Source organism: Macrobrachium nipponense, chromosome 2, assembly GCF_015104395.2.
Source record: "Macrobrachium nipponense isolate FS-2020 chromosome 2, ASM1510439v2, whole genome shotgun sequence".
Classification (NCBI taxonomy): Eukaryota; Metazoa; Arthropoda; class Malacostraca; order Decapoda; family Palaemonidae; genus Macrobrachium; species Macrobrachium nipponense.
The window spans coordinates 53,391,895-53,415,168 of NC_087201.1; the positions used below are offsets into that span (position 1 = coordinate 53,391,895).

General features: G+C 45.5%; 1 protein-coding gene across 4 annotated transcripts in view; it reads right to left on the minus strand.

Moving 5' to 3' along the window:
• The window catches only part of LOC135220585 (lysosomal cobalamin transporter ABCD4-like), a 274,508-nt gene that overhangs the window by 86,009 nt on the left and 165,225 nt on the right, over positions 1–23,274 (minus strand). For all 4 annotated transcript variants that reach the window (XM_064257839.1, XM_064257838.1, XM_064257840.1 and 1 more), the window contains exons 7-8: positions 21,299–21,431; positions 20,649–20,777 (exon numbers count right to left, since the gene is read on the minus strand). In XM_064257839.1, coding sequence (XP_064113909.1) covers positions 20,649–20,777; positions 21,299–21,431 — 262 coding nt within the window. The remainder of the gene's footprint in view (positions 1–20,648; positions 20,778–21,298; positions 21,432–23,274) is intronic.

Genomic DNA, 23,274 nt, shown 5'->3' on the forward strand with positions numbered 1-23,274 from the left:
CAGGTGAGTTACTGACAAGTGCCAATGATTTTTCGTTGCTAGCGAAAATATCGCAATCATTACGTGATTTAGTTTGCTTGACCTGGAGCCTCCCCTGTTTATGCAGTGGACTACTACTTAACTGTCTGAGACTATCCTTATATGACTGTTCCTGGCTGGAGTCAGTCGTTTTAGGGTCAAGAAAACGGCCATCGCTTCTAGAACAATGATGTGGAACTGCCGGAACATATCTGACCACGTTCCCTGGACTTTCTTGTGTTGCAAATAGCCTCCCCAGCCGCTCAGAGATGCATCCGTGTGGATAGTTAGAGATGGCGGAGGGAATTGCAATGGTACTGACTTGGCTAGGTTGCGGCGTTCCGCCCATGGACGGAGCCTTTTTGTTAAAATGGGTGGAATTACAGAGATCTTGTCCCTGAGATTGATGTTGGCTCTCTTCCTCCAGACTAGATTGATATCCTTCAATCTGGCTTTCAATAGGACGTCCATCACCGACTCAAACTGTAGCAAAATGATATTGTCATGTTACAATAAAGTTTTATACATACTTACCTGACAGATATATACTTAGCTATAGACTCCGTCGTCTCCGACAGAATTTCAAATTTCGCGGCACACGCTACAGGTAGGTCAGGTGATCTACCGCCCTGCCCTGGGTGGCAGGACTAGGAACCATCCCCGTTTTCTAATCAGAATTCTTCTCTTCCACCTGTCTCCTGCGGGGAGGCTGGGTGGGCTATTAATAGTATATATTTCTGTCAGGTAAGTATGTATAAAACTTTATTGTAAACATGACAATATCATTTTTATACATTCAAAACTTCCCTGCCAGATATATACTTAGCTGATTAGCACCCATTGGTGGTGGGTAAGAGACAGCTAACTACTGAAATAGACAGGTAAACAACATATGTTGTAGGTATTTATAAACCTTGGTTCCTACCTTATTAGGCTGAAGACTTCGCGGCTACTGCCTTGTAGTCTGCTTAGCCTCAAGAGCCTCAGCGAGATAATGATCTATGGCTAAGAGTTCTTGTGGGTCTGCCAATGGGGGTCTTATCCACTTACTCGGCAGAGCCTAAAGGCCTTTGTCATTGGGTGCTATTCCACTTACAGAACAATACACCTTGTTCAAGGAGCACAAAACCGATCCCGATCAACCTGATCCTAACATCCATGTTAGTTCTAAGATTGTAGGAGTTTCCCCGAACTCCTCACAACAACCAAAAAAACTCGAAACATAATTACCCTTTCATTACAAAATATACAAAAAAAATTTTTGTACTCCCTACTAGTCATACATACCCTTGATCGCCTACCAGCAATTGACACTCTGCTCCCGTGCGACAGTAGTGAGCTTGCTGCTAGAAAACCAAGCACATATCTGACAAGAGGGTTTATGTACGATAAAAAAACACAAAATTAAGGATCAGTCTTTGCTCCAAGACCCAGTACTGTATCTGCTGATACAAAAGGACCTAGCGAGAAGCACTTCTCATAGGTCACTCTCCACGTCCTTCAGATAATGAGATGCAAACAATGAATTGCACCTCCAATATGTCTCGATGATATTCTTCAGAGACATATTCTTTTGGAACGCCAAAGACGTTTGCTACTGCTCTTACTTCATGCGTCTTGACTTTTTAAAGGACCGAAGGATTCCTCCGAGCAGTTTTCTTGTGAGCGTCCGTAATAACGCTTCTCACAAAGAAAGCCAAGGCGTTCTTGGACATGAGTCGTTTGGGTTCTTCACTGCACACCAAAGAACCTTGTTGACAAGCTCCATCTGTCTCTTCCTCTCTAAATAGAATTTAAGAGCTCTCACTGGACAGAGAGATCTCTCTATCTCTCTGCCTACCAGGTTAGATAGGCCTTTTACCTCAAAACTTCTGGGCCAAGGTTTTGATGGGTTTTCATTCTTTGCCAGAAACATTGTCTGGAAAGAACAGATGGCAGCATCTCCTTGAACCCCACCGTGGAATCCAGAGCGTGTAATTCGCTCGTCCTCTTGGGGCTGTAGCGAGAGCCACTAGGAACAAGCATTTTCCTAGTAACGTCTCGGAAGGACGCCAGATGTAAAGGTTCGAATTTGTCCGATGAAAGGAAATTTCAGGACCACGTCTAGATTCCAACTAGGTGTTCTAGGAGTAGCTGCTTTCGACGTCTCAAAAGATCTAATTAGATCGTGTAGATCTTTGTCGTTAGCATGTCTAGGCCTCGATTCCTGAAAACCGAAGACAGCATGCTTCGGTATCCTTTTATTGTCGAGACAGATAGGTGTGACTCCTTTCTCAGAAAGAGGAGGAAATCGGCAATATTCACTATAGAGGTACTGGAGGAGGACAGCTTCTGAACCTTACACCACCTCCTAAAGACTTCCCACTTCGACTGGTATACTCTTCTCGTCGAAGCTCTGCGGGCTCTAGCGATAGAGCCGCAGCCTCGCGAGAAAAGCCTCTCGCTCTGACAAGTCTTTCGATAGTCGAAAGGCAGTCAGAGCGAGACCTGGGAGGTTGTGATGAAACCTCTCGAAGTGGGTTGTCTGAGTAGATCGTGTCTGTTTGGAAGCGATCTGGGGAAGTCCACTATCCACTCCAGTACCTCCGTGAACCATTCCTGTGCTGGCCAAAATGGGGCTATGAGTATCAACTTCGTGCTCTTCGAAGCTACAAACTTCCTGAGCACTTCCCCCAGGATTTTGAACGGGGGAAAGGCGTAAGCGTCCACACCCGACCAATCCATGGAGGAAACACGCGTCTATTGTGAAGGCTCTCGGATCCTCTACTAGAGAGCAAAAGTTCTCTATTCTTTTGGAGAGGAACGTCGCAAACAGGTCTATGTGAGGTCTCCCCCACAGGGACCAAAGACTTCGACACACTTCTTCGTGAAGAGTCCATTCTGTGGGAAGGACCTGGTTTCTCCTGCTCAGTCCTGTCCGCTCTCACATTTTTGATCCCTTGAACAAACCTTGTGAGGAGAGTTATGCCTCTTTCTTCCGTCCAGGTTAACAGGTGTTTTGTCAACTGATAGAGGGAGAACGAGTGCGTGCCTCCTTGCTTTCTTATGTAAGCCAGAGCCGTGGTGTTGTCTGAGTTGATCTGTATTACCCCGTCTCTGACTATCTTTTCGAAGGACTTTAAGGCTAGGTGTATGGCCACAAGTTCCTTGCAATTGATGTGCCAGGACACCTGTTCCTTTGTCCAGGTGCCTGACACCTCCCTTGCTCCCAGCGTCGCTCCCCATCCCGACTCCGAAGCGTCGGTAAACAACACTTGGTCTGGGTTCTGCAGAGCAAGCGATAAGCCTTCGTTCTTTTGAAGCTGAGGGATCCACCACCTCAGATGATCTTTTACTTCTTGTGGAAGTTGGAAGATGTCCGAGAGTTGACCCGTCTTCCAGTTCCACACCTCTTTGAGGAAAAACTGAAGAGGGCGAAGGTGAAGTCTCCCTAGCGAGAAGAACTTTTCCAATGAGGACAGGGTCCCTAATAGGCTCAGGTAATCCCTCGCTGAGCTGTCCTTTCTCTCTAAGAAGCTTGAGATTCTCGACAAACCTCGAGCGATTCTTTCTTGCGAAGGATATACCCGAAAACCCGAGAATCCATCTGAATCCCCAGATAGACCAAGTTCTGGCTGGGGATCAGTTGTGATTTCTCGAGGTTGACGAGCAACCCTAGCGAATCTATCATGTTTCTTTGTTACTTGTTCCAAGTCCTCCAAGCACTGACTCTTCGACTTGGCCCTGATCAGCCAGTCGTCCAAGTAGAGGGAGATGTTTATCCCCTCTAGGTGAAGCCATCTTGCTACATTCGCCATCAGGTTGGTGAATACTTGTGGGGCTGTAGACAGACCGAAGCACAGAGCCCTGAATTGAAAGATCTTGTCTCCTATCACAAAGCGAAGATATTTCTTTGACTGATGGTGAATGGGAACGTGGAAATAGGCGTCTTGCAGGTCCAGAGAGACCATCCAATCTCCTGGGCGAAGCGCCGACATGACAGAGGCGGACGTTTCCATACGAAACTTCTTTTTCTGTACGAAGCGATTCAGAAGCGCTTACGTCCAGAACTGGCCTCCACACCCCCCCCCGATGCCTTTGGTACTAGAAAAAGGGCGATTGTAAAATCCCGGGGAGTGTGGATCTCGTACCAGTTCGATGGCCCTCTTTTTTTTTTCCCCACATTTGCTCCACCATCTGAAGGAGAGTCTTTCGCATTAACGGGTCTCTGTACCTCGCTGACAGTTCCCGAGGCGTAGATGTTAGGGGCGGTTTGTCGTCGAAGGGGATTACATATCCCTTCTTCAGGACCGACACTGACCAAGGGTCCGGCTCCCCTTTGTTCCCATACTCCTGCAAAGTTCAGGAGTCTGGCGCCCACTGGTGCTTGGAGGAGCAACAAGTCACTTAGATCTCTTGAATTGGTCTAAATGCCTGAAGACCTTCCTCTCTTTCAGAGCTCTTCTTTCTGGCAGGTGGACGAGCCGTTGCACCTCCACGAAAGGGCTGCTGAGTAGGACGAGGTTCCTTCTTAACCGTCGCCACTACCGGTCGTCCTTTCTTTGGACGTTTGAGTAAGTAGGTCTTGTGTCGCCTTCTCAGTTAGTGAGCGAGATATATCCTTGACTAACTGAGAAGGAAACAGATGATCTGATAGCGGGGCGAACAGTAAGGCAGTCCTCTGGCTCGGAGAAACCCCTTTCGATAAAAAGGGAAACCATACACTGATCTCTTTTTCAGGAGACCAGCACCGAAAAGTGAAGCCACTTCACCAGAACCGTCCTGTACTGCCTTGTCCATGCAGGACAGCACGCTATGGAGAATTTCTGGGTTCTTCAGAAACTCCGGATCCTTAGATTTGTTGGCCAGAACTCCGAGCGACCAATCCAGAAAATTGAACACCTCTAAAGTGACAAAAAGTCCCTTTAGAAAGTGGTTCAACTCTGAAGTGCTCCACGTCGCTCTGACCGATCCTAAGGAGTGACGTCTAGAGGCCTCCACTAAACTGGCAAAGTCGGCATCTGCAGAGGCGGGTGGTAAGAAAGACCCATAGTCTCTCCTGTCCCATACCAAATACCTCTCTTCCCGTGCAATCTGGAAGGAGGCATGCAGAATACCGTCTTTCCTAACTCCTTCTTCTTGTCCATCCAAGAATCTAAAGAATGGAGTGCCTTCTTCATTGATATCGCAGGCTTCATTTTCAAGAAGGCCGACGATTTAGCCGTAGCTGAGCTCGAAAAGAGCGAACGAGGAGAAGGAGGAGCTGCAGGACTAAGAGAATCTCCAAACTCTTGTAGTAGTAAAGAGGCCAAGACTTTGTAACTAGAAAGTCCCTCATTAGCAGGAGGATCGTCGTCAGACAACTCGTCTAACCCTCGATCCGACCAAGAAGGAGAACGTTCCCGTTTTGAGGAAGAGTCCTTCCAAGACCTCCTATGTTCTGAAGGAGAGGAGCTCCCATTTGGCGAAGAGTCATAACCTCCAGGACCGAGTCCCCCGATTCTTGACTCCTGGCTCTTGAACTCTTGCCTCCTGACTCCTGCCTCCTGCGCTCCTTGACTTCCTGCCTCCTGACCTCCTGAACCTCCCCCTTTGCCCCTCCTGACTCCCGGACTCCTGCCTCCTGACTCCGGACTCCGGACTCCTGGCTCCTGCCTCTTGAACCTCCTGCCTCCTGGCTCCTGGCTCTGCCTCTTGACTCCTGCCTCTTGCCTCCTGGCTCTTGCCTCCTGGCTCTTGCCTCCTGGCTCTTGCCTCCTGGCTGTTTCCTGGCCTCTTGCCTCTTGGCTCTTGCCTCCTGGCCTCTAGCCTCCTGGCTCTTGCCTCTTGCCTAGATGCCTCCACACTCTTGGCTCTTGGCTCCTGCCTCCTGGTTGACTCCTCACTCCTGGCTCTTGGCTCCTGCCTCCTGGGTGACTCCTCACTCCTGGCCGGTGCCAGACGTCTGATTGATTCATCCAGGTTCGTACAGGAAACCTCACCTCGGGTAGGAGTATCGATCCTGGAGGTAGATACCTCCATCATACGTCTGGAGGATCTTTTAATAGGAAGGGAAGTGTCTTTCCTTCTAGGAGGCTCCTTTGACAGGACTCCTACAAATGACGAAATCTGCTCCTGCATCGCCATCATGAACCTCTTTGTAGCCTCCTCTTTATCCTCTTCGGGAGGAGGGTAAGGAGGAGGGGAGGAGTCCATAGCCTCCACCTCCTGCCTCCTTCTCACTCTGGTTGGAAGAATGGCTCTTCTCGCCTTCTGCCTAACTCCCGATGGAGACTCCTCAGGGAAGTTTTCAGGGCTCGAGTCAATAGTCGGCGCCCTCCAACTCCTCTTGAGAGGCCGAGATCGATCGGAATCTCTCCAATCACGTCTCGGTGATGAAGATCCCGACGACGAGAAACACTCACGTAGGACGCTTTTACAATAGCTGTCCTTGGCAGTCTGGGGTGTCACAGAAACCGCCGAAGGGACACCTGATCGGTGGGGATTCTCCACAACCTCCTTTCGGCTTTCGACATTCCTTCTCCTCTGGGCATGTGAGCTTGGAAGAGGTCTAGACCTAGGAGCGTTGCTGAGCCAACCAGATGCCCCCTCCACTACACTGGGGACACTTATATCACTGTCTAATGACAAATCACTAGCCTTACCTTGTATGGCAGCCATTTTGTTTTCCATTATTTTGAAGGCTGCTTTTAGATCTGCAAGTTCTTTCGCTGGATCTACAGGTTCTGCAATAGGAGAAGGGGCTGCAATGGAAGGAGAAGTAGCAATACTTACCCTTGGGGAAGATCCCAAGCTTGGAATTAGTTCAGATCTAGAACTACTTAAACTTCTATGAGAAGCCTTCCTCGCTCTCTCTCTTTCTAACTTTTTCAAATAATTAGTTAGATTCTTCCATTCGTTCTCACTCAAATTCTCACATTCTTTACAAGTATTAGTAAAAGAACATTCATACTCCCTGCACCTCTTGCATACCGTGTGAGGGTCTACCGAAGCTTTCGGCAACCTCACCTTACGCCTACATTCACACAACGTCTCACAACCATACCAGAGTCAGACTATTTAAAAGAAAAAATCCAAAAATCAAGTCCACAAAAACAGTCCACAAAGCGTATGCCAATCCAACAATCCAGATACGTCACCAAAAGTCGGTCAAGAAGATCAATTGCCGGCGAAAAAAGAAAACCAATCGAGAGGAACCAACAACAATGTTGATGGTCCGGCGACAGAAAGAATTCTGATTAGAAAACGGGGATGGTTCCTAGTCCTGCCACCCAGGGCAGGGCGGTAGATCACCTGACCTACCTGTAGCGTGTCCGCGAAATTTGAAATTCTGTCGGAGACGACGGAGTCTATAGCTAAGTATATATCTGGCAGGGAAGTTGAATGTATAAAACCTAGGATTTTCTCTTGGGTACGTCGAAAAGCCATTTTGTTCTTGAGGAACTGTTTCGTAGCCTTCGCTACCTCCTTGATCTTCTTGGATGGTAGAGATAGTTTGTGCTTGTTTAGGTCCCATTGGATTCCCAGCCATTAAAAGCAGGAAGCCGGAATGAGCCGGGATTTTTCTTTGTTTATTTAGAAACCCAGAAATTCCAAGAATTTTATCACTTTGGCTGTTGCTTTGCGGCACTCGTCGACGCTGGCTGCCCAAATGAGCCAGTCATCTAGATAGGCTACTAACATTAGCCCCTGGGTTCTTAGTTCCTGAACTATCGTCTCTCCTAATTTGGTAAATACCCTGGGCGCAATGTTGAGCCCAAACGGCATGACTGAATGAGTAAGCCTGTTTCCCTAGTTTGAAGCCTAGGTACAGAGAGAAGTTCCTTGCTATTGGAACATGATAGTAAGCGTCTGTAAGATCTATAGAGGTGGTGACGGCCCCACGGGGAAGTAAGGTCCGCACCTGCGAGACGGTCAGCATGCAAAATTTGTTGCATCGAATGTATGAGTTGAGACGGGACAAGTCCAGAATCACTCTTCTTTTGTCCGAGTCCTTCTTTGGGATACTGAACAGATGTCCTTGAAACTTAAGACGTTTTACTTTCTTTATAGCCTTCTTTTGCAGATCTTTGGTATAGTCTATAAGGTCCGCCATTGGCATCTGGTAAAAACTGACTGGCGGAGGGGACCCTTTCTCCCATTTCCACCCCAGACCTTTTGAAACTATACTGTGGGCCCATGGACTGAAGGTCCAATGGTCCCGGAAGAGATATAATCTCCCTCCCACCTGCGGGCTCTCACTGCTGGCTGCAGGTCTGCTACCTCTGCCTCCACGGAAGCCTCTACCTCTGGCCCTGCTACTTCCGGCATGCCTGTTGTAGCTGCGAAATGCATCTCACGACTCGTAGGCGGGGTTGAAGGCTGAGGAGGTCATTATGGCTGTCGAGATTGAAGGCTGCTGAGCCGGTGGAGTTTGTACTAGGACAAACTGTTGCTGCGGTTGAGCCTTAGATGTTGAAGGCTTACCGACCCGGGAGACCAGAACCGCTTGCACGACTGCCTGAGGCTGGGAGGCCTGGTAAGGATTAAATCTCCTTGGCCTCTTCTTGGGTCTGGTTTGGTGTCCGGGGCTATCGAACTTCCTTTTGGAAGGGAGTCCCCAACGGACCTGAAGACTGGTTGGCTCTGGCTGCCTCTTGAAAGACGTTGTTGACTTCATCTTTCGGGAACATATTTTCGCCCCATATTGAGGACTTTATGAGTCTATTAGGCTCATGCCTTATAGAGGCACTTGCCAGGACGTACTTCCTGCATGCTCATCTCGCCATCACGAAGTTGTACAGGTCCGTTTGGAAAGTCTGTAGCAGAGCTTTTGTAAGGACCCAGAACAATTGTTCTTCAATATAAGTCGATGCTACCAACTCCGCCGCAGTGACGGAGTAGGTAGACTTTCCCAATCTGGTCCTTGCCTCGAATTCCGCCTTAACCAAGTGGTCCGGAATCCTAGGTAGCTTCTCGGTAAATAGGATGGAAGCGCAATCCGGATCAAGTTTACCTGCCGTAAACGTAGCCAGAGCATCATTCCAGAACCCCACATCTGCGGTGAAAAGTAGAGAGGTAGCCTCTGTCTCTTTTAGCACTGGTAAGGGCTTATCCTCCGCCGCCGCTTGCATAGTTAGTTCCGCCACCTTGGATGTACAGGGCGACGGAACTCCGTTTGGAGTCACAAACATAGTAAAGCTACCTTTATGTGGCGCTAGTTTGGTATTAACACAACCCCAGTCAGAGAAGGTGCGAACCAAAACAGCTTGAGGTTGGTCCCTAGGGACGATCGCTGTCTCCTTTGGGACCTTGTCTACTCTGACTAGCGCATGTTCTGCTTGTCTGACAAAACCAGGGAATGGGAATTGGAGACCCGGCAGGCAGAGCTCAAAGTCCTCCACCGGACAGGTTCCACACCCTTCAATTGTCAACTTTCCATCTGAGAATGGGGCATGCAATGCTAACCACCACAGGTTGTTATTGTCAAATGGCGGTAGTTTTGACGCATCCGGCACTGTCATAGACAGCGCTGGGGTTCCGGAGTGGAGAAATCCGGTCCTCATCTCCTCCAGGGGCCTGATCCTCTCGGTCAGAGACGTTATTGCCTGGCCTGAGGTGTCTGAGCCTGAGGCGAGTCGTATCGACTCTAGCCTTTCGTCAACCACTTCCCTAACCTTCGACATTAGAAGGTTAGCGAAGGCCTCCTGGTCAAATCCAGACTCCGTCGCCTTGGATTTGGCGGATTTGGCTCTCGACCCCTTAAAAGGGGGAGAATCCTTGGCAGCAGGCGACTTGGCAGTAGAAGTCGACAGCTGTGGGGCCGACGACGACTCAGTCGCCGCTGACGGAGTAGGTTTCGATCCCTTTGGAAGGGATTTCGGTCTTACCGATTTAATCTTGGGAACGACTGAGAGCGATCCTTCCCAGGCAGGAGTGGACTTTGAGAAGCCCAGGAAAGAAGAGGAAGAAGAAGGAGTAGGACTTAAGAGACTACTTGCCTCACTTACCTCCCCACCTACCTCCTCCTCAGTGGCCATTGGTTCAAGGTGAAGGCTGATGGCCGCCACCTCTTCCGCCATCAGGTCCTCTAGTTCCTACGAGATGGGCAGCGTCACCAGACGGATGGATTCTATGATAGGGGCGGCAATGTGCGCTGGAACAGCCGTCGTAGCCATGGCCCCCTTGTACAGAAGGGAGCACAATTGTCCATCCAGGACATATGGCTTTACCGCCGGCGCATTCTTCCCGAATCCTGACACCCATCCTCTAAGCGCCACCCTTGCCTCATGCCGGGTGGCCGAGGCAGCCTGTCAGAGAGGAAATCGAATTAACATTCCACTCGGGGAATAGTATCTATAAGAAACTTCTTAAGTTATTATAATCGAAATTCCATGCAAATGATGCAGTAAAGATACTTACCTGCTCATCAGTGAGAAGGGACACCATCTCGTAGCAGACGGTGCACGCGTCCGGATGCCAGACCATGTAGTGCTCGAGTTGTACGGTGCAATTCGCGTGCGAGCATGCACCTTAACCTAGATATTGGTTCAAGCCTTACCAACCTAACCCCATTGTAAGTAGGACATTACCTTATTAATCTGTTGATATTTGGATTGCAGTAAACAGCAAAAATGTAAACACTGCAAAACTCACTGAAAATTTTTAAACAAACTTCACAGCAACTAGACTCCAAACTTTTCTGACAATAAATAGGCAATCCGGATTTAGTGTACTGCATACAGCCATACCTAGCACATGTGGAATGTTACGATGATAAATAGTCAGGACCACCAAATCCAGGATCAAAAACTCAACCTTTGACTTGCTACTACTTACAAGAGTCTAAGATAAAAACATCAAGTCATAGTTACAGACACGTCTCTGAAGATTAGGAAAAATTTACTGTAAGCCCCAAATATGTAAGTAAAGTGCTTCGCAATTTTTTTGTACTGTAATGTGTAACAGGCCAAGGGCTCAGCTCAATGTCCCCTGAAAGCATTAAAATTAACAATATAAAATCAGTATCAAAACTAACAAATAAGACTCATAACACTGTAAAAACCAACAAAACCATAAACAACACCATGAACAATAACAATGCAGGCAGTCCCCATTTAAGAGTGTGATCGGTTAATTGGATTTTTGGCACCGCTCTCCACTTAACAGTGGAGGTAATATCCGGTTTGTGGCGCCATTAAGTGGGTTATTAGTGCTATTAACGCCGATTTTCGGTTAGAGGTGCTCAGCTGGTAATGGAACCAGTCGATCCCTGTCTATTCGCATTTTGTGATTCGCAGATTTCTCTATGAAACATATATACACATTATTAGCAGAAAATTCGCCAATCTGCTGTATTTTCACTGAGAAATATTCAATAATATTTTCATGACTAAATGCACTTTTTGTGATATAAGCATTTTTAATTTTCTATTTTTGCATTTGAACCATCAAAATAGGCAGTTCTAACTATTTTTGGAGGGGTTTTAAGTACTCACGGAATTTAGCTATTTGCAGGGCATTTTGGTACACATCCCTCCTCCCCCAAATACTGGGGGTTAACTGTATACATAAACATGACCATATGTCATTGAAAAAAGTGCCAGAAGCAATTGGTTGGCAAGGTGGAGCCAGCACACCTTGTAAGGCAAAAGAAATCTGCCAGGTTTGCACAACAAATGGGGGAGGCCAGTTAGGATGGATTTAGAAATACTTCATTAAGAAAGAAAAGATTAGATAAAGATGAGGACACCCTCCTCATAATCCTCTATGCAACTTTTGCTCTCTAATCAGCCTGTCTTACACACTTTACGAAAATACAGTTAAGTGAACGAAAAGGAGAATGAATGCCTAATTGATTCGTAGCGCAAAAGAACCCAAACCCAAGACCATGGAAGGCCATGGTACAATGGCTATGGCTCAGTCCAAGGTTGGAGAACAAGGTTTGTATTCAGAGTAACGAATGATTTTGTTAAGCATTTACACTAAATTTTATTGTGAAAAGCTTTGCTCTTTCATTTACTATTTTGTTAATATTGTTCAACTAGACCGTCTCACTCGGTGCACCGAACACTGGCTCAATCAAGGCTTTTTTTTTTCTTTTTCTTTTTCTTTTTCTTTTCTGTACTACATTTGTTTTCATATTTTATCATTACGTTAAATTTATTGAGAAATTCCCTTTTTTATGTGAATTGTTATTGCTTTTACATACATAGAGTAATATTTTAACTCTCTTCTCCTTCTCTCCTTAACATATCAACGCTCCCTTGTTCAGTCTCAAGTCAGCTAGGCGTGACATCACAGTGGTTACGTACGATTTCATGCATCTTTTATGCTAAATTTTATATTAAATGCTTTATTCTTTTATATATTTTGTCGAATATGGCTATCATTAAACTATCCATTATAAATGCACAAAAAATTAATGCAGTTTAACTTGTAAGACCCAGTAGGTCGTCGAATACAAGTAGTATAAACTAGATAATCAGTCAGTTCTAAGTATGAGCATTTCTGGGCTCAGCTCGTGTCGGCCTATGAAATATCCTTAAGTTCATTATTTCTAGGTAAAATTAATCTAAAATTACCAGAGAAAAAATAAAATCAAGAAAATTTCAGTAAAACTGACTCGCTCACTCTATAAAAGAAGTGTCGGTATGGAAATAGGGGCGAGTGGGATCACTACCACGAGTCATTTACCATTTAGACCTTCCAACATAAAATCCCCACCTGAGAGAGCTGATACTAAAGGGTGATGCGGCCGCTACTACTACTACTACCGACGCCACGCGGACAGCAGCGCCCCTAGCGGACATCCTTAATCTTTAGCTCTACAACGCTAGGTGCTCTTTTTCACTTGTGTTGTTTTTCGCTGGATTCTATCCCTAATTACGATGGAACGTACTGCAATTGCTTCGGCTAAGTTAAGTGCCTCATAAGTAGTAATTTTTGGTATTACAGTCTTCCAGGGACCAGTATTTTCCTTTTTATAGGTCATATACGGTCTCCCGGTTGACTCGTGGCGGCCGTGTGCCGCCTCATGTTATTAAGATTTCCGGGTCTCCCATACTGGGACATCTTATGCTTATGGGCTTTTTATATTTACGTTCATCGTTTTATTACATCGATTTTATAGTTAGGACACAGCCCTTTTACCATTTTCTCTTAGTTTGGTATTTAGGGCTATACTGTGTTTTTCTGGCCCAGCATCCCAGCTCTTGCTCTTCATCGGCTACTGCTTGCTCCGAGTAGTCGACTGTTCTTCGGATCAGTTCGCCTCCTCCTGGGCTTCTTTTTCTTTTACTAAAGTGTCTCTTCTTTCTTTTACGATGTATTATTTATCAGTGTTATTTAGGGTGTTAGGCTAGCCTAGGTGCTTTGTGCCATGTGTTGGTACAGGCTGGTTCACGTGGCCCCTCTGTGGTTGTGTTACTATCGCGGCTTAGGCCACCTACGATCACGTGTCCCTTAAGCACCTTACCCTCCCCCTTCCCTCCCTACCATGTGATAGGGAGGGGTCTGGTGGATCTCCTTGGTTGTCACGACAACCACCGTAGCCTACCTCCCTCTCCCTCCGAGGAGGCCAGGAGTTCCGTACCAGCTGGGGTCTAGGGCGACCACTTGTCTCGGGTACCGGGTTACCGAGCGGGTAGTAGTAGGGATGGGGGGGGGGGGGGGTAGGCCACCCCCCCCGTCTCTCTCGTCCGCCGTGTTCACGCCGGGATCCCCCCCCCATTTTTTCCCCAGTCCCACCCTTCCCCTACCTTAACGGACGGAGCCCCCGCTGAAGCCGGGAGCCCCTTCGGTTATAGGTCCACCTGGCTCCGCCAGTGGGCGGGGTGGGAAATTACTAGTGGTCTGTTTGCTTGCCTACTATATCCTGTTTTTCGCTACCGGAGGAGAGCTCGCTCCTTACCCGGGCACTCCTCTAGTAGACGGAAAGTGTTATACCTCATTCTATACGGATATACCCTTACTGATACGATGACTTTTAGTTTTTAATTTAATTTTATGTACTATCTCCGTCGTTCTCCGTCGTGGTTTCATGGCTCCTCACCACACCTGGTTGGAACCTTTTTCCTGTCTCCGGCGTAAGCCTCAGACCCCCACCAACCGCCTAGCTAACCACATGTATTACGGCGGGGCTCTAGTTTAATCTAACTTACATGCTCCGGCATGCAGCGGAGTCTATGTTAGGCTGTAAGTGTGCACTCTGATACTCATGTATCTCTCCACTTACAGGCTACCAACTGCCAGGTTCCAGGTTGCAACGCTACATTGTACGACCCCTGCGCCCATGAAGAGTGTAGGACCCACGCCCCGTGTGCCACTAACCACAACGGGCTGATCGTTTGGCACCCGGAGGCATGCACCATCTGCTATGACCTCGTGAGTCAGCTTTTGGGTGGGGTAAGTTAACTCCTGGACATTTCTTTGTCTTATCATTCACTAACCCTTAGTTTTAAGCTTCTTTAAACCGTATCCCGCCGCTAGAAACTTCATATCGCCTTCTCTTACAGGCTGCCGCCGTGAAGGAAGTCGCTCTGGCAACCCTGAAAGCTTGGGTGGGCGGCTTCGGGAAGAACGCCGCCAAGGGCCAGCCTTATATGCTGGACAAGAAGCTGGCCGTCCAGATCTTCCCCGGAGGCAAGGCGACGGGGTATGTGGACCCCATCTCGGCAGCCCCACTCACAGCTTCTATTCAGCAGGAGGTGCAGCAGGCGTTCGGGTCCGTCTCGACGCAGGAGCCGGTCCCAGATGTGGCCAACCTGGACCTTAATCTCGAGCCTATGGCGGTAGGTGCAGAGGATTTGTTGGTTGAGGTAGGTGTGTCGGGCGCTCAAGGTCTACCCTTGGGCGCTCCTGGATCTTCTTCCCCTGTTCCTTCTTCTTCTTCCTTCCAAGGCTTCACGGGATCTGAGATCCCCGCTCTCTCTGTACCCCCGAAGGTGAAGGGACAGAGAGAACAGAAGACCCTACATAAGACGACTTCTAAGAAGTCGTCGTCTTCTTCAGCTAGGAAGTCTACGACTTCCTACGCAGACGCGGTGAAAACGAAGCCTAGCTCTTCCTATTCAAAGAGCTCAAGAAGCAAGGCTTCTAAGGAGAAGGCTTGCGCTCCGGCCGAGCCAATGCCTTCTCCGGCATCTACCGGATCTACTCCGGTAACTCCTGTTGGGGTGGCGGGACCTAGCTCTTTTGATCCCACCACTTTCTCAGCGGTAGTGATGCAACAAGTGGGAGAGATGGTTGGCTCTCTTGGTACCAAGTTTGAGCAAAAGTTTGCCCAGCTGTCCAGTACGATCAACCAATCTGGTCAGTCCATCCAAGACCTCTCTAACCGAGTTAAGAGAGCATGACAACCGCTTTGCTGGCCTCAATCAGGCCCCTCAGGCAAGCTCCCCTGTAGCAGGTGGTGGTGGTCTCTTACAGCTACCTCCTTATGAATCCCTACCAGCCTTCTCTATGGATAATCCCTGGAGAGTGGCCGCTTATGCCCCCTTCAAGGATGGCATGATTTCGATCCCGGAGTGTGGAACTAGAAGGATTGAGGACTTCGAGTTCTACCCTCCCGGACTGACTCAGCCTTTCATAGGGTATGCTAGGCTGACCGTAACTGCTCTCAATAGAGAGGATAAGATCTCCCGAGAGACTGTGCTATATAGTAGGGATCATGCACAGAGGGAATGGGTTCACTGCCTGGAGGATTGGGACTGTACTAATACCAAACTCCAGGCATTCAAGAGCCCCTTTACTATCTTCGCCACGGAGGAGGAGGCTTCTCTTCCGTTCGCTACTAAGGTAGTAGAAGCGACTCTACAGGCAGTCCTCAAAGACGAGCCCATGCCACAGTTGAGGGAGGCGGAATCTACATCTCCGCTCTTCCCGTCCTTCGGAGAATTGTGGGAGAACCTACCTGCCACTTTCTCAGTAGGTAAGCTGAAGCCAGACTGCGCGATGGATCAGTTTGGCGAGAAGCTCCCGAGACTGCCTGATAGCCTTATTCAGGCAGAATTCGATGCCCGTACAAGATTTGGGAGGTCTCTTAACTCCCTTATCATTACGGAGATGGCTGCCCTGTCCTATGCTACAGAACCGCTGTTCAAAATACTGGCTAAATCCCAGCTCCAGACGGTTCAAGCCGATGCTTTTGACTTCTTCTTAGCCAGAAGGAACTGCCGAAAGCATGTCTTGCAGGAGGCAACTATTAGGCATGAGCCTAATAGACTCTAGCTTCCAGTATGTGGGGTGCGGACCTCTTCCCAGAGGCCTCTGTGAATGAGGTGCACCACGAGGCTGCTAGGCTTAACCAGAGCCTTAGAGCCAGATGGGGCATCTCTTCCAAGAGGAAACAAGAGACCGCCCCTGCTGCTGGTAAGAAGTTAAAGAAAACGGGTAGGAGATTCCAACCCTATCAAAAACAGCAGCAGCAACAACATTTCGTTCAGGCCGTCCCAGTTACACAACAGGGACAGCCGTCAACCTCAAAGCAGACACAGCCCATTCTCCTGTTGTCTCCTCAAAGCCAACCTTCGACCTCATACGCAGTCTCACCGGCCTTCAATTCGATGTATGAAAGCCAGGCCTACCCAACCTTCAACAGGTTTTCTAGGGGGAGCAGAGCGAGAGGTCACTTTCACCAGCGTGGCACAGGAAGAGCTGCAAGAGGCAAGCACTTCAGAGGAGGGCGCGGAAGTCGACCCGCTCAACAACAGTGAGGCTCCCCAGGTAGGAGGGAGGCTGTTCCTCTTCCGTCACAGGTGGGGGTTCAGCAAATGGGCACAGAGCATCGTGTCCAAAGGATTGGGTTGGAGTTGGATCAAAGATCCTCCTCCAATCAAATCATTCTATCAAGTACCATCAAAGGAGTTGACAGATTATGCGGAGGAACTCCTTCAGAAAGGAGCTATTGCAAGAGTCAAGCATCTAAAATTTCAAGGTCGCTTGTTCAGCGTGCCAAAGAAAGGCTCAACAAAAAGAAGGGTAATCTTAGACTTGTCAAAGCTAAACTCTTTCATTCGTTGCGACAAGTTCAAAATGCTCACCATCTCGCAGGTACGGACCTTACTTCCCCGTGGGGCCGTCACAACCTCTATCGATCTTACAGACGCATACTATCATATCCCTATAGCCAGACACTTCCGTCCATTCCTAGGCTTCAAACTAGGAAATCAGAAGTTCTCGTTCAAAGTGATGCCCTTCGGTCTGAATGTAGCCCCCAGGGTATTCACGAAAATAGCAGAAGTGGTAGTTCAACAGTTGAGAACTCAAGGGATAATGGTAGCAGCGTACCTCGACGATTGGTTGATCTGGGCACCAACGGTCGAGGAATGCCTCAAAGCCACGAAGAAGGTAGTACAATTTCTGGAACATCTGGGGTTCCAGATAAACAAAACGAAATCCAGACTCACTCCGGAGTCTCGTTTTCAGTGGCTAGGAATCCAATGGGATTTGTCCTCCCACAATCTGTCAATTCCAGTGGTCAAAAGAAAAGAAATAGCCAAGTCTGTGAGACAATTTCTCAAATGCAAACAAACATCAAGGAGAAACCAGGAAAGAATCCTAGGTTCTCTTCAGTTTGCCTCAGTGACAGACATCCTCCTGAAAGCAAGGCTGAAAGATATAAATCGAGTTTGGCGATCGAGAGCAAACGTCAAATCTCGGGACAAGTTGTCAGTAATTCCACAGATCCTTCGCAATCAGCTCCGTCCATGGACAAAAGTGAAGAATCTTACCAATTGGTACCCTTCAATATCCCCTTCCAGTGTTAACCATTCACACGGATGCCTCCCTGTCCGGTTGGGGGGGATATTCTCAATTCAAGCAAGTTCAGGGGACTTGGTCCGTTCAGTTCCGCCAGCTCCACATAAATGTTCTGGAAGCAATGGCAGTATTTCTTACCCTGAAGAGACTCCTTCCCCCGAAGAAGTCTCATCTAAGACTAGTTTTGGACAGTGCAGTGGTAGTACATTGCATCAACAGAGGAGGGTCCAAATCCAAACACGTGAATCATGTCATGATAGCCATCTTTGCTCTAGCAGACAAGCACAGATGGCATCTGTCTGCCACCCACTTGGCAGGGGTAAGAAATGTGATAGCGGACGCTCTGTCCCGGTCAGTCCCTCTGGAGTCAGAATGGTCCCTAGACGACAGGTCATTCCAGTGGATATGCCAGAGAGTCCCAGGTCTCCAAGTAGATCTCTTCGCCTCACAAGCGAACTACAAGCTCCCTTGCTATGTGGCCCCCAACCTGGACCCTCTGGCTTATGCCACGGACGCCCTGTCGTTAGACTGGAATCAATGGAAGAAAATCTACGTATTTCCTCCAGTGAATCTTCTTTTGAAAGTCTTGAGCAAGCTGAGGACTTTCAAGGGACTAGTAGCTCTGATTGCTCCAGACTGGCCAGAAAGCAACTGGTATCCTCTGCTTCTGGAATTGGGTCTCCGACCTCAACGGATTCCCAATCCCAAGCTGTCGCAATCAGTACAAATGAGGACTGTGTTCGCTTCCTCAGGAATTCTTCAGACCCTAACTTTATGGACTTCATGAAGTTTGCGGCTAAAAAAGATGCTAACATTGATCCACAAAACATCCTCTTTCTACAATCAGATAAAAGAGAGTCAACTATTAGACAATATGACTCAGCTGTTAAAAAATTAGCATCCTTCCTGAAAGAATCAAACACTACAACCATGACAGTTAACTTAGCTATATCCTTTTTCAGGTCCTTGTTTGAAAAAGGCTTAGCAGCTAGCACTATTACTACTAATAAATCAGCTTTGAAGAAAATCTTTCAGTTGGGTTTCCAAATATACTTAACAGAATCTTACTTTACGTCTATTCCCAAAGCCTGTGCTAGACTTAGACCTTCTCAAAGGCCTACTTCAGTTTCATGGTTCTTAAATGATGTCCTCAAACTAGCCTCAGATACTGACAACTTGTCTTGCACATTCATAATGCTACTTAGAAAGACGTTATTTTTGTTAAGCCTGGCTTCAGGAGCCAGAATTTCAGAACTGTCGGCTCTATCCAGAGATGCGGGTCATGTAGAATTTCTCCCCTCAGGAGAAGTTCTACTTTTTCCGGATCGTAGCTTTTTAGCTAAAAATGAGGATCCCCTTGCAAGGTGGGCTCCTTGGAAAGTCATCCCACTTCTGCAAGATCCTTCTCTTTGCCCAGTATCAACTTTAAGAGCCTTTCTATCTCGTACATCCTCTAGATCCTCAGGTTCTCTCTTTATGAGAGAAAAAGGTGGCACTTTATCAGTGAAAGGAATCAGACAACAGATCCTTTACTTCATTAAACAAGCCAACCCTGAATCATTTCCAAAAGCACATGATATCAGAGGAGTAGCCACCTCAATTAATTATTTCCAACATATGAATTTTGAGGATCTTAAAAAGTATACTGGATGGAAATCACCGACAGTCTTTAAACGTCATTACCTGAAGTCCTTGGAATCTTTAAAATTTGTTCCTCCTGATACTGCACAGTAGTTGTAGTATAGATCCAGGTCTCCTTTCTACCTACCTCGTCCAACATGCCTCACCCTATTGCCATGCTACTCGGGATACTCTAGCTAGCCGCTATTAGCCCAGAATCTTATTGGTGGAATGCCCCTTATTTTTTTGCTAGGGACATCCACGTTGTGTACATATAATGTACTTCAGTGTTTCTACCCTTATTTTTATGCTAGGGTAGAACACAATGAGTTTGTATATTTTGTAAATATTTAAATTAAGTGAATCATTCTATATTGTTCTTGCCATTACACTATTATGTATCACCATGTCTAGTATAAGCTAATTTTAAGTACTTTATATTGATTGCTATCTTTACCCTGCCATTGTTTAGTATAAGCTAGCTTTAAGTACTTTTGTTTGTATACTGTAATGTTTCTTGATTCACTTATATTATATTACTTTTTTACTATTGGGTTTCATTTGTCCTTTTTCCCATCTTGTCTGTTTCTCTGGTACTATTTCATAGGCCGACACGAGCTGAGCCCAGAAAAGGGATTTTGACGTAGGAAAAATCTATTTCTGGGTGATTGGCTCGTGTCGCCCTATGAAACCCACCCTGTTTCCTTTTACCCACCCTACAGGACAAGATGTTCATAGATTAAGGATGACCGCTAGGGGCGCTGCTGTCCGCGTGGCGTCGGTAGTAGTAGTAGTAGCGGCCGCATCACCCTTTAGTATCAGCTCTCTCAGGTGGGGATTTTATGTTGGAAGGTCTAAATGGTAAATGACTCGTGGTAGTGATCCCACTCGCCCCTATTTCCATACCGACACTTCTTTTATAGAGTGAGCGAGTCAGTTTTACTGACATTTTCTTGATTTTATTTTTTTCTCTGGTAATTTTAGATTAATTTTACCTAGAAATAATGAACTTAAGGATATTTCATAGGGCGACACGAGCCAATCACCCAGAAATAGATTTTTCCTACGTCAAAATCCCTTTTGTTCGACAAACGATATAAATTTTTTTTTTAAATTTCATTCGAAAAACGAAAAGATCAACACAAGAAACGTTCGACAAATGAGGTACCACTGTACATATAGGATTTCACTTTTTCATTCCATGAAATTTCAATAATTTGGAAACTGTATGAGAAGTTGGAAAGTTTACCATGAAACAAAAATTGTATCAAAAAAAGATCCTTGATACTCACAGCACTAACAATGGTAGAAATATCTTCAGTGTCATCAAACTTGCCACTGAATATTGGCATTGATATAGCCAAATAAGATACAATGGAGCCAAAATAGTCCAAAATATTTTTGAAGAAAGTCAACCAGATCTGAAAACAAAAGAGGTTGTGAATAGTACACTGCATGATAAATATACAGTAGGGGATTTCACCATAAGAATTACAATAATAATTGATTTCTGAAATTTACTATACTGCTATAGAATGGAATATATAATTTAATCCAAAGGCCAAGAACTGGGACCAATGAGGTCACAGTTGCACTATGAAACAATTGTTAGGAGAGGACACAAAAAGTAAGATGGAAGAGACTTTAAAAGGAGGTAGAGTAAAATTAATGAAAGATTGAGACTGGGGGAGGATTATTTTGTGAAAAACTGCATTTCAATATTCATGGCAGATAATACACAAGATGACAGAAAACCTTAATATGTAACATATTCATCTGAGTTTATATTTGCATATATATACTATAGTGAAAAAAGAATCCATATGCACAAATCAAATAAAACCATTGCATAATTAGGTGCTACTGTTCAGAATTATAATAGACTGTGTCAACATGGAGCAAAACCTTCTTAAAGTACAGAAATTAATATAAACTACAGTACCTGTCGATTAAAGAGCTTTTGCTGTGAACGTATAAGAAGATCTAACGCTTGATTTGTTTTGCGAGATTCAACTGACCCTGATACATGGAAAGCAACTGATTCTGCATTCACACGCACTTGCATGTGCTTAAACCTGAAAATTTAGAATTTTACTCATATAAAACAGTCACAACTAATAATAGATTTCAACATAAAAGTACTCCAGTTTGAGAGGTGAGCACTCAACTCTGGAATCAGATCTTCTTGACCAATACCATACATAGTTACACATACAGTGTAAAAGTAACTGACATGCCAACTGGATTGCTACAGATAACTTGAAGGATCTAGAATTAGTAATATTGACATTTAATGAAATAAGACCACAATTTGATATGACCACAATACTTACAAGAAATTAAATTTAAGATGTTATATGCCATAAATATATGCATCTCAAAAACAAATTAAATTCTCCATGAAAAATGAATAAAAAAGCCCTCACTTAATCCCTTGTGGACGGGTAACATACTCATATGTTTACATATAGCTTTGTGGTAAAGTCCAGGTGGCATACATATTATGTTCAAGATTTGGCTTCATACAGTTTGAACAAATTTTGTGGGAAAAATGTTCCTAGTTCCATTTATCACTATTGGCAACTCTTCATATCACCTTACAAGAGTGGGAGTGAACTGAGAGAGATTCAGTCTTGCCTGAGGTGGTAAAGGGGAATGTTATCACAACTTCCCATCTAAGGATGCATTACAAATATTTTATAATAAATATACTCAGTATTTGTTCTTATTTTAGTTCTTATCTATTATGATACTGTCTAAGCTGTAATCATATAATTTGACAAAATAAAATCAAAATAAATATTAGAAAGAACACTTATATCTTGGTAAAATTAGAATATTTATGACTGTCATAGGGAAAAGAGGCCCGCATTAGCTGAGAACTTTTCACTTTAAACTTCCTGTGGAAGGAACATTGATCTTTTTAGATTATTTTTTTATACTATGAGCATATGCATATCTTTTTCTTTCCACTGATGAGTTTTTTAGTTTTTCTTTTAAATTGGCCATCCTTAAATTTAGCCCAATAATGGGTGTATGCATTAGCATATATTAGCCTGGACCGTAAGGGTTAAGGGCATACCATAACCTCTGAATAGTTGATATAGTGTTCACCCGGTATTTGCGGGGGATGGCTAGAACCCATGAATGGTTGAAACCCTAATAAACACACTTAAAACTGCCTATTTTGTTAGTTAAGACTCAAGAAAAATCCACTAAAAATGTTTATACCTGTTTTTTTAATAGTTTTATCACAAAAAGTGCATTTTATGAAGAAATTGATAAAAAAACACAGGAATTTGTGGATATTTCTCATAGAAAAAATACCATGAATAGGCAAATTTTTAGCAAATGATGGGGGGGTATATGTTTCAGTGAGAAATCTGCAAATACGCGAGTCCACGAATACGGGGGTTCACTGTATACCTTCAAAATATCAAAATTAGAATTTATACTAATTTACATTCTATAAACATCTAGCTTTAGCCTAGCATGTATATTTAAATCTGCAGCCCATAGCCATGCCTATTTGGTTTAAAAGGATAACATACATAACCAATTTGAAAGGACCCACGAGAGTATATGCCTTTAGCGTGTAGCAACATGGGTTATCTTTGCATTTTCTCGACAATATTTTGTGCTTCCCTGGTGTTTTCTGACATCTCTCTCTACTCCAACATTCACCAACACCAGCAGTGCACTAAGAGGCGAAGTAACCCTTGAACTTTCAAAGTATAAAGAGTATCGAATTTTGCTGCACAGCACACACTGTCAATGAGTGGAGGAAAGGTGCTCATGGCTAGTTAAACAAAACCGTTCTCCAATGAATTGGTATTATGATGATATCAAAGCAGTGAGGCACAAAATTGCTGTTAAAAGTGCAAAACAAAAAACCAAAAAAATTATGGAAAGAGAGAG